Source organism: Crinia signifera, chromosome 2 (genome assembly GCF_055691185.1).
Source record: "Crinia signifera chromosome 2, ASM5569118v1, whole genome shotgun sequence".
Taxonomy (NCBI): Eukaryota; Metazoa; Chordata; class Amphibia; order Anura; family Myobatrachidae; genus Crinia; species Crinia signifera.
In genome coordinates this window covers 263,592,039-263,606,582 of record NC_139218.1, presented here as the reverse complement: position 1 = coordinate 263,606,582, position 14,544 = coordinate 263,592,039, and the positions used below count along the sequence as shown (strand labels likewise).

The 14,544-nt window shown below is 43.6% G+C and overlaps 1 protein-coding gene across 1 annotated transcript in view; it reads right to left on the bottom strand.

The window, feature by feature from the left end:
- Positions 1-14,544, bottom strand: part of GAS6 (growth arrest specific 6) — a 62,370-nt gene that overhangs the window by 12,195 nt on the left and 35,631 nt on the right. Inside the window, exons 8-10 of the mRNA XM_083168498.1 lie at positions 6,737-6,862; positions 2,499-2,620; positions 2,282-2,400 (exon numbers count right to left, since the gene is read on the bottom strand). Coding sequence (XP_083024624.1) covers positions 2,282-2,400; positions 2,499-2,620; positions 6,737-6,862 — 367 coding nt within the window. The remainder of the gene's footprint in view (positions 1-2,281; positions 2,401-2,498; positions 2,621-6,736; positions 6,863-14,544) is intronic.

The window sequence follows — 14,544 nt, the reverse complement described above, 5'->3', positions numbered from 1 at the left end:
AGAGCGTCAAATGGCTGCAGCAGGACAATTTGTAAGAGAAATTTTTACATATGGCCCCTGAAGGATTTTTTCCCCATACAAACGGCCCTTGGCACAAAAAAGGTTCCTCACCCCTGCCTTAGAATGTCAAAACCAAAGTACACCAGACTTTCAAGGAATTGTTTTCAGGGAGCTGCAGGCACCTTAAGCCTCCCTGGTCACAATTTATATATGTGTTAATATACATCTAACCTTCATGCGCTACAAGCCATGTTACACAAAATGTGAGCACCATGTGACTCTGTAGTGCTGAGCATCCTTGTTTGTGACTTTTTCCGTTAAAATGTGTCTATTGCACAAATGTGAAACGGACTCACAAGCAGCTTCTGCTGATTAAAATAATATGCAATATGCCTATATTTTGTGTGTAAAAACGGCACTCTGCAGCCAGTTCATATATAAATTCATCTATATATAATGGAAAACCTTCAAAATGCATTGAGTGAGTGTGTGGGCAATGATAAATTCTTATCCACTTTAAAGTGTTCTAGTTTGGTTTTCAGAAACACATATACTGCTGGCTTTCTAAAACAAATGAAACAAAAAAGGAATGATAAAAACACGGAATAATAAAACTACAATGTTTAGCACCTAGATAATTGTAGCACTTTATATGGCTAATGTTCACACACAACAACTACTTTGTTGTGGGCTTAATAAACAAAATGACATTAGCTAGGTTTATACAAGCAAGTCTGCCAAGCACTGTAAAAAGGTCAAGCTAAGAATGTAAGAGGCCCAGGAGCGATGTACGTACAAGCCATGCGCCAATGAGGAGTGAGAAATCATAAAAACCACTAAAGTCATTATACTGTGTGTTGGGAAATTCTTCAGAGAACGACATCAGGATTGTTTCCAGGACCTGAGCCAAAAAAAGAAATTCTAAAGCCAAATTTAAGGCCAGTTTAAAGTAAGGAGAAATTTGTGCCAAAATTTCCCCTCACCCTAATGGAGAAAGCTGAAAATGTCAAGCAGTGTTTTCAGAAAGAAAATCCAGACAAGGCTAGTGGCCAGGTGAGCAGAAGCCAAGGGGATAGAGAGATGTATTAACCATGATGCAGTTTTTAGACTAAATTAATATGTTACAATTCGAATAGACCAAATGGTAGACCAAAAGCTCTCTGGCAAAACCTTCTGTGCACAATATTCTTCTATGTCAGTTATCTCATTCAGTGTAACTCAAATCCAACTTAAACAAGAGAACATGCAACTGTTATTTGTACTTTATGGGGATATTCAAATCCGCACTTAGACCACACGGTTCTGTACTTTACATCCAAATATTTTGGGCAAAATCACTTGGCAACCAGTATCTTCGCTACATTTTACTTGCACCCTATAAGTGAAACATGACTGATAATCCCAAGGTATTAAAAATGCTGTGAAAATTAGGCATGTACTGTTAGATTCACTTTAAAAGCATTTAAATGACCAACTGTCCACTAAAAGACAGCCAGCTGCATAGTTTTTCAAGGATTAACCTTGATTCCCTGATCTTAACCTTGCTTTCTCCATTCTATCAATGACCATTTGATAGAAATGTATAGACTATTATATAGGTTATGGTTATTATCACCCTTGTATATGTCACTAGATGAGGAAGAAAGGGTAATGGGTTGGTTAAATCATTGGCAGGTATTCAATGCTGTTTGCGAGTGGTGACAGCGAGCAGGGCTTCCTGCTCGCTGTCACCACTCACCCTGACAGCATTCAACACAGGCTCCGCATCCGCCAATTCCCCCTCGCTCCGTTTTTTGAGCGAGGGGGAATTGGCGGATGCGGCTCCAGAATCAGCGAGACCCGCGGCTAAAAACTGCGAGTTTTCTGCAGCAGCCGCGGGTCTCGCTGTTTTGGGGAATTCTCGCCGTCCTGTGACGGCGAGGATTTCCCCAGTACGTTGAAAAGTGCGAGCGGCCGGCGCGGGGGTTAAACAGCGAGGATCGCTGGTTTTCAGCAATCCTCGCTGTTTAACCCCCTCGCCGGCCGCTCGCTGTGGCATTGAATACCCCACATTGAAATAGTCCCCTTTCACTAGGAGCTAGATGTATCAAGCTTCAAATAGTGATAAAATGGAGAGTGATGAACAAACAACCAATCAGCTCCTAACTGCCATGTTACAGGCTGGGTTTGAAAAAATGACAGCTAGGAGATGATTGGCTGGTGGTTTATCACGCTCCATTTTATTACTATTTGAAGCTTGATGCATCTGGCCCTAAATGTGACAAGTCTGTGACCGTCTCACCTGCTGGGCTGCTTCCTCTTAAAACGTAGCATGAGCACAGGTATACCGCTGAACATCCTGCCAAGGTACAAAGATTTTATGCTTTTCTCTGTTGCAAAAGGAACACATGGCATTATATCCTACAGGCAAAAAAAATAAAAATATATGTAATATAAAAACTGATCTCATGCATATATTAATGCAGTACCATATAGTGCACTAGGCATATGTGCTATACCTCACAGGTGCTCATATCATTGGATAATTTCACCCCTCCTCGTCCGTCACAGTGGCATGAATAGCTACCATAAGAATTGACGCAAGTCTGTTCACAACGCTTCTCTTTACATTCATCAATATCTGTTTAGTGAAGAGAAGGTATTAATACAGATAAGTAGTAGATACTAGCCTTGCACAGGAACGATTTTGAATTACACGTACTACAACCAGGGCTTAAAGTGGTCATGCTAAGGTGGGGGAACTAATTTCTCTATACCACCTGATTAAACCCCCTCCCCTACCCCCATTAGGGCCAGTGGTAGGGTTTTAGGCTTTCCCCTGCAAACTAGAATGCTTTTCTGTTAGAATTACTGTTCTGGGCCAATGTGGAGGTTAAAATGTTCCACCTCACCATTAGAGGTGGTGGAACTCAGTTCCTCCCCTTTCCCCTCACTTTAACCCCTGACTACAACATATATTTGCTTTCCGTCTTGGCATAATGGTTACACACTGTTTAAGAGACATGTTGGCGCCACAAACATACGCATTTAGAGGCAGTGATCAGGGGCATTCATGAGTACAGGGGGCAAAAGGTACATATGGGAAGTGGAGAGGATAGGCGATATAGGGAGGTAGATGGCAGAGACACGTGTGGGGAGGCGGAGCATAGGCACTCATGCAAAGAGAAGGGCTGAGGCTTGCCTGGAAAGCCAGGAGGCAGTGGTACATATAGGGATTGGAAATGATAGGTGCACATGAGGAGGTAGGAGGCTGAGGCACTCATGGGGAGTGGGGTCAGAGGCACAATTGAGTGGACAGGGGCATTCTTGGTGATGGGGCAGAGTGATAGGGAGTGGAGATGATAGGTGCACATGGTAGATGGCAAAGGCACTAGTGGGAAGGGAGGCCAAAGGCACTCATGTGGAGGGGGAGGAGGGACACACTTGGTCAGGCAGGAGTAAGAGGTACACATTTGGAGGTAGGGGAAGAGGTACATATATGATGGCGTGATTATATGTGCACATAGGAAGGTAGGCGACAAAAGCACTCAAAAGCACTCACTGAGAAGGGGGTTAGACACATGTACCACTGCCTCTTGACTGCAAGAGGCAGTGGTACATATAGGAAAGCGAGATGATACATAATGAGGTAGGAGGCAGAGAGACACTTGGAAGGCCATGAGGGAAATATTAAAATATATTACTGATGGAAGTAGGTGACGGAGCATTAAGAAGAGATGGGGGCATATGTGAAGGATGAGCTGGAAAGGCTTACATAAGTCTTCTATTCGAGCACAGCTACTGCAGCATCACCATCGTGAGCACTGTAGAACACTCCCAGTCTTCTCTTGTTGAAATTGTCACTCCCATTAAAACCTTTACTGCGCAGCTCCCTTGTATCACAGAATAATGTTTCATACACATAAATCTTCAACCTCAACAAATGCTGTATAACATGGTGAACCTGCATCACAACCTGTCCCATGGTTCTCACTACTAGCCCGGACAGACATACGGTATGTTTGTGTGTACACATACGTGTCCACTTACAGTACATCTAGCTTTCCTGCATGTTAAACAGCCCTTCCAGTCATTCCATGCCATGGTTCAAGTATCTTTTTATGTGCCTTTCTTCCATTTAAATGAGCCTCATTAGCAAAATGATATGTGGCATGCCTATATTAGGTGTGGCCATGGCTGCTCTATCTGCACATGAAACGCGAGGCATCTCCCACTGAGTGATATATTGAGGCTAGATGTATTAGGAAACACCTGTAACATATAAGCCCTTAGCTTATTTGGCTTCAAAAGCATCGCTGTGGAAGCCATGATTCTCTGGGCTAAGGGGTTTACGGGTATGTTCACACCACCAAAGGAACCTTGGGATCTTAATTTGGTATTGGTGGCATTGCAAAAAATTTTCATTCTGTGCTTCTTTTTTCTGTAGAGTTTAAAGTGGCTTCACAATGGGCCATGTCTACTGCAAGTAGTGTCTGATTTGGCAGCTTCTCCCTCAAGATAGGGTTGCTCTGGGAACTATATTTATTTAAATGAGGGAATTCTTATTCCTTCCTTGTCTCGGGATATGTTGTCAGGTCTATCACTCAGCTCCCTTGTGGAAAAACGTGTTGTTTGAGGTGCACACAAAAGTTTGTCCTGCATCCAAGATGTCTGCAGCAGGACAGTTTACATCAGCCATACATCAGAAGAACATTTTAAAGAACAGTTCTGCAGTGCACGGTGGCTCATTCTAAAGGGACATGGGTAAGCATGGCATGATGCAGCAGTTATACAAGAAAGCCACCTGGTCATCCGTTCAAACATTTACAAAGTGTTATAAATTGTTATATGTTATAAAAAAAAAAAAATCATCACTTTTTAATGTTTTTAAGTGAAAAAGTTATCGCTGTGGAATTGCAGGTGCACTGCAGGCAAATTGAATACCCCCAAGTCATAAAATGTAGCCATAAATGGGAAAGAAGGTTTCTATTATACCCCTTTCACACTTACAGAGCCGGGTCATACCCGGGAATGTACCCTTTCACACTGCACTAAGACCTGGGATCGACCCGGGACAGCCCCATTCACACTAATCCCTGCAAATACATTTGCATGTCATTAGAAATGGATTCCAGGGCTCTAAAAGATCAACATTTGTGAGCCCAAGAAAGCTCATATCAGCAGCTTTTTTAAAGTCCTGTGTACCCGATCCCGGGTACAGGACCATTCACACTGATCGCATCCCGGGTTGATTCCGGAATCTACCCAGGTCAGGACCTGGGTAGAAATCCCGGATTGCTCATCCCAGGATATTCTTTCAAGACCCTTTCATACTGAGCTAAATCCCGGGTCGATGCGCATTCATGTGCAAAATCCGGGATAAAATTGTAAGTGTGAAAGTGGTATTAGTGGCTATCAGTTCCAGAGTTTCTGACATGTTAACACCGGAACAATTCTCCCAACATATAAAGTTTATGACAATTTATAATTAGCTGACCGTAAAAATCTGAGTGATGCTATTCATTCCAAAGGATTGCAGGTCATCTACTGTTTACTGTTCTGTAGCTGATACATAACTGGTCCCAAATGGGCTGTAGAAAGTTTCCTGGCAAACAAACTAGTTTTATTAGACTGATGTATTTTATAAAATAAATATGGTATCATGAAGGTGCATTACTATATCCTTTGAGAAAGTCATAAGGCTACGACGAAACAGGTCAGGCAGCACTTGCTTTATTTAAACCACTAGACACAGAAGGCAACTGGACACTCTGCTGCTCAATACTCCAAACCTCCCCTGTTCACCCTGGGAACACACTGTTGGAAGCCACCCGGATTTCCCACCAACAATTGGGACTTTTACATCAGCCCCTTGTGAATTACCAAAATGATCGCACTATCGTGAGGACATCTCCCATTTGAGAACCAGATCTTCCTCCAGCGGTATCCAACTATCCGGCATGGTATGTGATTTTATCGCACAATCATGAGGACATCTCCCAATTTGAGAACCAGATCATCCTCCAGCGTTATCCAACTATCCGGCATGGTATTTGACGCCATTATTATTTGGCTCCAAACCCAGTGGAAACAGCAAACACAAAGTTGCTTATAGGAGTACCAATTAGCAGCAGAACTCTATCACCATCCTATAAACACCTCCTGTGTCTTTATTCATTATTAATACACATGTATTGATTTTATTATTTTATTTTGATATTGTTTATGTATATTTAAATTTTAATAAATTGTTATATTGTACTATCCAATTGATCTACCTGAGCGCTCCACATTACTTTTCCCTTTTTTTTCCTATACCTATTGTAAGGGGCTGACACCCCCTTGAGTGGGAGAAGCTTGACACAACACCTCACTAGGCGCCCGTTCTACTCAGAGCCATACAATCTCGAGAATACCCACCTTTTTCCCGCATTACTATATCCTAACCTGGTGTTTCTTGGAGAAATTAGTCTGGTTACAGTGTAAATATTTACTATTAACAGACACTACAAAGTGAGAAAGCTCTATAAAGATGAACATCAAAGCCTGGGCTTGAGATTTCCCAGAATGCACATATTCCTTCAATCGCAATTGTGTGTGTGTGTGGGGGGGGGGGGGGGGGGGGGACACCATCTCCCTCATGTAGAGGACCCTTCACTTTCACACCTTGCACACTGTATGATTTTCTATCTAAATTGTTAATCGTATATCCAAGTTTCTGAATATAGACACATCCTTTTACCAGTTTTAAACATACCTTCACAACTTTTCGTTAATTCATCATAACTAAAGCCCTCTTCACAAAAGCAAGTGTAAGTACTTGGCATATTCTTGCATTTTGCGGTTCCACAGATGTCTGGTGATTCTGCACATTCATCAATATCTGCAAAAGAAATAATGTATTGTAGTAACCAAGTAGCTTCACAAAATCTGAGGAAAACTGTACAGAAGATTTTTTTTTTTTTAAATGTATTTGAAATTTTATGAAACAATTTTTCTAAATTCCTCTCCAGGAGATACGGAGGGGAATTTCATAAAATCTGGTCAAGCAGGACTTCATAACCCATGGTGGCACACAACATGATGGCCGGAACCTTTTGTCAATTTGCATTATGGCCACCAGATCTCATTTTGGCCAGACATCAGGGAGGTTGTCAGACACTCTATGGAAACCAGGAGATCACCCACTATTTCACAAGTTTCTGGGATATTCTGGGAGAGTTCGCAACCAGGAGATAAAAAAAACACAGCTTTACACGTAATAATCCGGTTCAATTTTTTTTTTTTGGGGGGGGGGGGGGGGGGGGGAGTATTATAAGAAATGTGTTTCTACCTCTACAACATCAGAAACTATAGTTAATGTAAGTTAAAAATAAAATAAAAACAGTAAATACTAAAAACCACAATATGCTTTTCAAATACAGCTCAGTGATAGGACTGTAAACTGATGGATAAGGTTTTCAAGTACAAATGTGCAGATTGCAGACATTACTTTGGAAAACCACTAGAACAGAATGTAATTAATCTTCTCGCTAAGCAGCTGGGATGTTTTAAAACGAAGGTCTAATTCCTGGGAATCACGCCGGGGCTGTGGATGTAGAAGTTGAATAGATACATGTCCAGTCTTGTTTTTCTTTGCAGCAGCACAGTGTAGGAATGCTGTGTGTAGAAATCACAGAGACGCTGGCTTAGAACACCACCATAGTCCTATACCAATGCAGACTTCAATCCTCTCTCCCATACACAAGCCTGCTCCCCAATGACAAATAATATTATGCAGCCAATTCAACTGGAAGATTTTAAAGCAGCAAATCCATTTGTTTAACTATACTGACATATAAAACGAGCAGCACTGTTGCCCAAAAAAACACACATATTGATGTTTTATTATTTATTTATTTTATTTGCTTTCCATTTATGAATCTTATACTACACATAAATGACAAGGTAGTGAAACAGTTTTTGCTTTTATAAAATAATTAAAATACAGTTTAAGGAAAAGTGAACGTGTCTTGAGAGGGGGCAAGGTTTTAAAAAAATATTTTTGAGATTTGCTTGCATTGGCCCACTAATCAAAAAAGCCTGAATTTAACTAGGATATACGATTACTGTACAATTCCATGCATTCATTTCTTTAATAATGAGAAATTGACCAAACTACATTTCATAAATTGTGTAACACACTCCTATGGTGTGTCCACAGAGATCATACTTGCCTACTTTTGAAAAGCAAAATGAGGGAGATTTTAGATGCTAGCTAAATGCACCGAGAGCAGCGTCGCGCACCATTGAAGGGGTGTGTCATGTTTCAAAGGGCGTGTCTAGTGACACATATGGACGTATCTATGCTGTTAATAGGATATTTATCATGGTGCTGTGCCTATTCAACTGTGGCCTCACTCTGTCTCCCCCATGACGGGTCTTGGTTAATGTATCTTTTCCTATTTGGAGACCTAAATCAGCCACTTGAGTGCTACTCCCTCGTAGAGGGACTGCCATCAGGCACCTCTTTATTACAAATGTGTGGTGCCACCCTCACTGATGAATCCCTACCACCTACAGAAAGCAGCCATTCAGACCCCTCGGCACTTAAATATATCAGTGCTCAAAGTGGAAATTTTAAAGTGGAGGTATGGAGAAAAATAGAGGATTTAGTTTTGTGCTCGCCGAAGGCCACTGGAAAAGGGGGCATGTCTTTAAGTGAAGTGTACCACACAACATACCACTTATACACCAGACTAGTAGGACTCCTTATTCTATCTAGTACTAGTGCCCTTACACCTTGTGCCACACAGTATGAGCCAAAATTCAAGGACAAAGGGACAGGGAGAGTGGGAACACAGAGAAATTGACAGCAGGGACACAGAGACAGCCACATATGTACTGTATATTGGGCATCATGGTATGTGGCATATGTATAATGGGCATCACGGTGTGCGGCATATGTATAATGGGCATCACGGTGTACGGCATATGTATAATGGGCATCACGGTGTACAGCATATGAGATCCAGAGGTCCGGCACAGCCACTATAAAGATTGCCACACTGGGTGCCCGCTCAGTGGTAGACGTACAGTAGATAAAGCAGGGAGCAGCACACCAGCGATTTCTTATGCAGGAAGGAAACTTTATTTGCAACGTTTCAATGCCTCTGCGGCATCGTCGTCACTGTATATGCTCCTTGTATCCGGCGGCACTCAGGGACTGAACAACTTGTATTACCATTAATACCAAGTAAAATGTTCACTTGGTAATACAAGTTGTTCAGTCCCTGAGTGCCGCCGGATACAAGGAGTATATATATATATACATACATATATATATATACATATACACACACACACACACACACACACACACACACATCTATCCCCAAGACTGGTGCTAATCACAGAGAAACACAAGTTTAATGACAGTAACAGTGACTATTGATGCTGTTACTTTGCTAAGAATATAACACTGACCCTGGTCTTCCTCCCATATACATTCAGTACATACACATTTTAACATCTGCACTCACCCACCTCTGCTGCTGACTGTTCCTGGCTGCTGGGGAGTACCACCTGCTGCTGGAGTTCTACACCTTGGCTCCCATAGCTGCCAGCTGACCCCCTCCTGCACTGCAACACGGAGGAAGAATGCCTTTCTCCCCCGATGGTGCAGAGTGGCTGCTGCCACTGCCAGGTCCCGCCGCTGCGCAGCAGGACATGAAACAACCTGCCTCTGCGTGCGCCACTTATCCGGGCAGAAGAAGAGAGAAGACCCTGCCGGGTGCGCTGCAGCACCAGCGGCGGGAGAACACAGGACTTCAAAAAAGGAAAGCCCATAGTGAATGGGCAGCCACTGATTGACTGAGAGAGGTCTCAGCCAATCGCGGATTGATTGAGAGAGGTCTTAGCCAATGAATGGCTTTCCATTCATTTGTATGGACTTTTTTTTTTTTTTTCAAGTCCTGTTCTCCCTCCGCTGACGCTGCGCGCTGTATAGCAGGGAAGGGAACCTGGGCGGATGGCAGCTCTCTCACCAGCGAAACAGGGACATACTCTTTTGTGTGTCCAGTTCCCGGACACTGCGTCGCGCATTTAGGCCCCGCCCCCGCAATGACACGTTTGCGCATGCACAATCTCGTTTTTTGGGTAAAGGGGCCGAAAAACCGGGAGAAACCAAGAGATTTGCGGGGGGCCGGGAGAATGATTGACAAAGCGGGAGACTCCCGCTAAATGCAGGAGGGTAGGCAAGTATGACACAGATCGATGTGGCAGCTGCCGAAATCTATTCGATATTGGCGGCCGGCGGGGTACTGGCATCGGCTGGGAGGGAGGCTGCGGCAGGGGAAGCCATTTGAGGTAGTAGAAATAGGCCGCGCATCGGGTTCTAGTGCCGATATGCGATTTTGACAGTGGGTATATTCAATGGATATCTGATCCATTCCGAAATTCTTTTGACCAATGGATCCAGCATCCATTATTCAATGCAGCGGCAGAATCCGGATGTCGGGGACCGTGTGAGTGCAGTGGTGGGAGGATCGCCCGTGAGATGGCGGGAGGCAGGACGGGGCCGGAAGAGCTGCTCTCACCTGGCCCAGCAGCAGGACAGGTAAGCACAGCGGGTGGGTATGGGAGGCGGCAAGAGGGAGCGGGAGGCAGCAGACAGGAGGACGGCGCCGTGTAAGCTGCTGCTGCTCACCTGGCACTGTCCTCCCTGCCTCAATCCGACATCTTTTCATGTTGTATTGAGATTGCCAGAAATATGGCCAAAACCTTTCGATTTTGGCTGTGTTTCCATCAAAAGCAGGTGGATTTGCGGCTATTCCACCAATCCATCTGAAAAGATAGCACTAAATAGGTTGCAAACCCTTATGACCTATTAATGTCGAAAACTGTAGTCTGTTCAGCAAGGCTGCTGTTTCAACATCAATTGAATATACGTTAAAATTGAATCAAAGTGCGAATCTCACCGAGTGTACACACCATCACTCTTTGGTATGTATTCAATGCTGTTTGCGAGTGGTGACAGCGAGCAGGGCTTCCTGCTCGCTGTCACCACTCACCCTGACAGCATTCAACGCAGCCTCCGCATCCGCCAATTCCCCCTCGCTCCGTTTTTTGAGCGAGGGGGAATTGGCAGATGTGGCTTCAGAAGCAGCGAGACCCGCGGCTAAAAACGGGTCTCACTGGGTCTCACTGTTTTAGGGAATTCTCGCCGTCCTGTGACGGCGAGGATTTCCCCAGAACGTTGAATAGAGCAAGCGGCCGGCGCGGGGGTTAAACAGCGAGAATCGCTGGTTTTCAGCAATCCTCGCTGTTTAACCCCCTCGCCGGCCGCTCGCTGCGGCATTGAATACATGCCTTTGTATAAAGAAGGCAGGCATTTAACGCATTCCAATGACTTTGCTTAAAAGGTGTCCCACAGTGCACATTTAACCCCAATATAAAAAAAACTATTTTCATTTAAAATCAATTGAACAAAGCCTTCTTAGGGCAGTATTCAATGAAAAAAATTTGCAGTGCATGGCGAGAGATTTTTTCTCTCGCCATGCACTCCCCCTGTTCCGGAGGGCTCGCTGCCACTCCTGCTCCCTCTATTCAATGTGGTTAAGACTCGCCGCCACTCGCGGCGAGTCTTAACCCCTGCAGCGGACGAGCGTCCGCGGCAGGGAGCCGTGGGACGGTGGCAGCCAGGGAGATTAAAGTCTCCCTGGCTGCCCCAGAACATATGTGGAGGGAAGGTGGGCTCCCCGGGACCCAGGCAGCACAAGCTGCCCCCCCCCCCCTATAGCCAGCGGGGGACCCAGTATTCACTGCACCCGATCGTGCATATGTAATGATCGGATGCAGTGAATATATGAATATCTAATGAGCGGCTCGAGAGCTCCGGCCCCCTGCTGGCTGCTCTGTGTAAAAAAAATAATTAAAAAAACATATATTTTTTAAATTAAATATATATTCATGTGCTATAAGCACATGAATAAAAATAACATGCCCCTTCACAGAAAAAAAATCCTGATTTTTTTACACCAAAATTAAGAAAAAAAACCTTTTAGTTTAAAAGTTCACATTCCAGCTCTCCATGAAAAGATGGAGAATTGCTACACGGAGAGAGACGGCGAAAATCACTTAGAAAGACGGCGAATATTTCACATTGAATAGGGTTGCTCGCTTTTGGAGAGCAAAATGCTCCGTCCAAGGCGAAAATAGCACAAACTCGCCATAAAACAAGGCGAATTTTTCTCATTGAATACTGCCCTTAAGCAGCCCATACACGCTGCTATGAGGGCGTGCTTTCCGTGCTGTACTAGCACGGATCACATTGCATTGCATTGCCTGTGCAGGCGTTGTGCATGCAATGCGATGAAACCTAAGTACAAAAAGTATGTGCAAGCACATACTTTTTGTACTGTGCGATGAGGTGCCGCGGGAGCGCGCACCTCAAAGCACACATCGGGACAGCACGCATAGCAGTGTGTATGGGCAGCTTTAGTACTTAATATTATTTGGAAAAAAACAAAAACGTTTGTGTATGGGTGAATGGTCAAGCATGTCCTTCTACTTAAAATGCACTTTTAGGGGTAAATTTAACATGCGAGTTCTATTAAAGACGGGATTTTGCCCATACCAAGTAATCAGAGTCTATTTATTTAGCACATTCTAGAAGATAATAGATAGAATCTGATTGGTTATGGGCAACATCCCATTTTCAATAGAGCTTCCATCTTAAAGGTGCCCATACATGGTACAACATTCTTGTGCATTTTTAACTAGATCGCATCGCATGCGATCAAATTGCAAGCAATTTCCATGCGATGTGATGCGATTGGGACCTAGTTGAAAAAGCACGGGCTGCAGAGACTTTATGTGCTGTGTGATGGGATGCCCATGGGAGTGCACATCACATCACACAGCACCATTGTATGGGTACCTTTAGTACATTTACCCCTTAGTTATAATGGTACACTAAAATACGTTTTTGATTTTTTTTTTTAAATATAACATAAAAATCATAGAATTTGACGGCAGATAAGAACCACTTGGACCATCTAGTCTTCAATTTTTTATCCTTCGATGTAATCTTAACCTGTTTTGAACCTTAGTTCTTTTCAGGGACATTCATATGCCTTTCCCAAGCATGTTTAATTTGATCTATTGTCTTAGCCTCTATCACCTCTGATGGGAGGCTATTGTACTTATCCGCTACTTCACAACTTTCCAGATTTAGATGGGAAAGTCCCATTTTGTTGCCTGTCTGCATATTTGTCCCAACTTGTTAGAAGTTATAAGGTAGGGCTCACTCACCATGGCAATTCAAGGGTATCTTTAGGAAAGGGGCAATGGGCTGTGGGTGCTTAGGCACCACATGTTGCATATAGTCATATTGTTTGCCAATTACTTCACAGTATGTGTTTTGCAATTTCAGCAAGTTGTTGATACAGTTTAGTTTGTAATCATAGATCAAACATTTACAATAGCAGTGACTATCGATAGGTATCTATCAATGGTGCCAACCTGCAGCATTGGGTAAGACACTATTTAGATTTAGATTTTTTGCACGGTTTATCCTGACAAAGTTGTTGTTATTAAACACGTTTTGATTCACAAGTAAGGCTCCAGAGTGCCGCCTCATCTGGTTGTGTATGATATACAGTGTCATCTGGTGCAGAGGAGGGCACCAGAGTCAGCCATCCCCACGTGGGTCACTGGAGTGCCGGAGGTTAGTTGGTGTATTATCAAATTTTTAATCAAATATATGTGAATATTAGTCTCCAGGTTTTTACAAGGCTGCCATCAGAATTTGTGGGGCCCAGTATAAGCTAAAAAGGAAGGGTCCCCTTAGCACAGGCACGCAGATAGAGGGCTGCATACTCACCAGGGATCGGCACCAGTGGCAAATGTGACAACCAGCCTAACAATGAATCAAACAAACTGCCTGTCATTACAGCATAGCGGGCGAGTACATCAGTGCGGTGAGCAGGAAAGCTTTTAGTCTTGGGAGATTATACGGAGGAGACTGATCAGAGCGTCACTGCTCACTGCCGCTGCATCGTAATGGTAGGGAGACTTTCTGATATACCTAGCTCCCTCAGAAAGTGATGGGAGGGTCCTGAAGATGGCACACATGTGGAGTATGCAGCAGCACCGCAGTTGAAAAACCCTGGAGACTGGAGGATGGTATTGCCATAACCAAGTCTCATTTACCTTCACCAAACAGATAGAAGTAAAATATATATTGTTTATTCCAATTATTTAAAACAACTGTTCTCAGGGAAAACTCAAAAGCAATAACCATATTCACAATATTGCAGTAGTAAAAAAAACTCAAAAGCAATAACCATATTCACAAAATTGCAGTAGTAAAAAAATCATCGATAGATTGTAACAGCAGAACATGCAAATAAATGCTGAACAGTACCAAGAAGAAGACATGATTTGAACCACATCCACATATGGGTTATGGCTGTTTTCAAGTGGGCTAAAGGACCGGTCACTTGACAGGGAAGGGCAGGACAGGGGGAGAAGGGGCCCAAACGGACGCTTGCCACGCTTCGGGAACGGTGACTCGCCACCTTG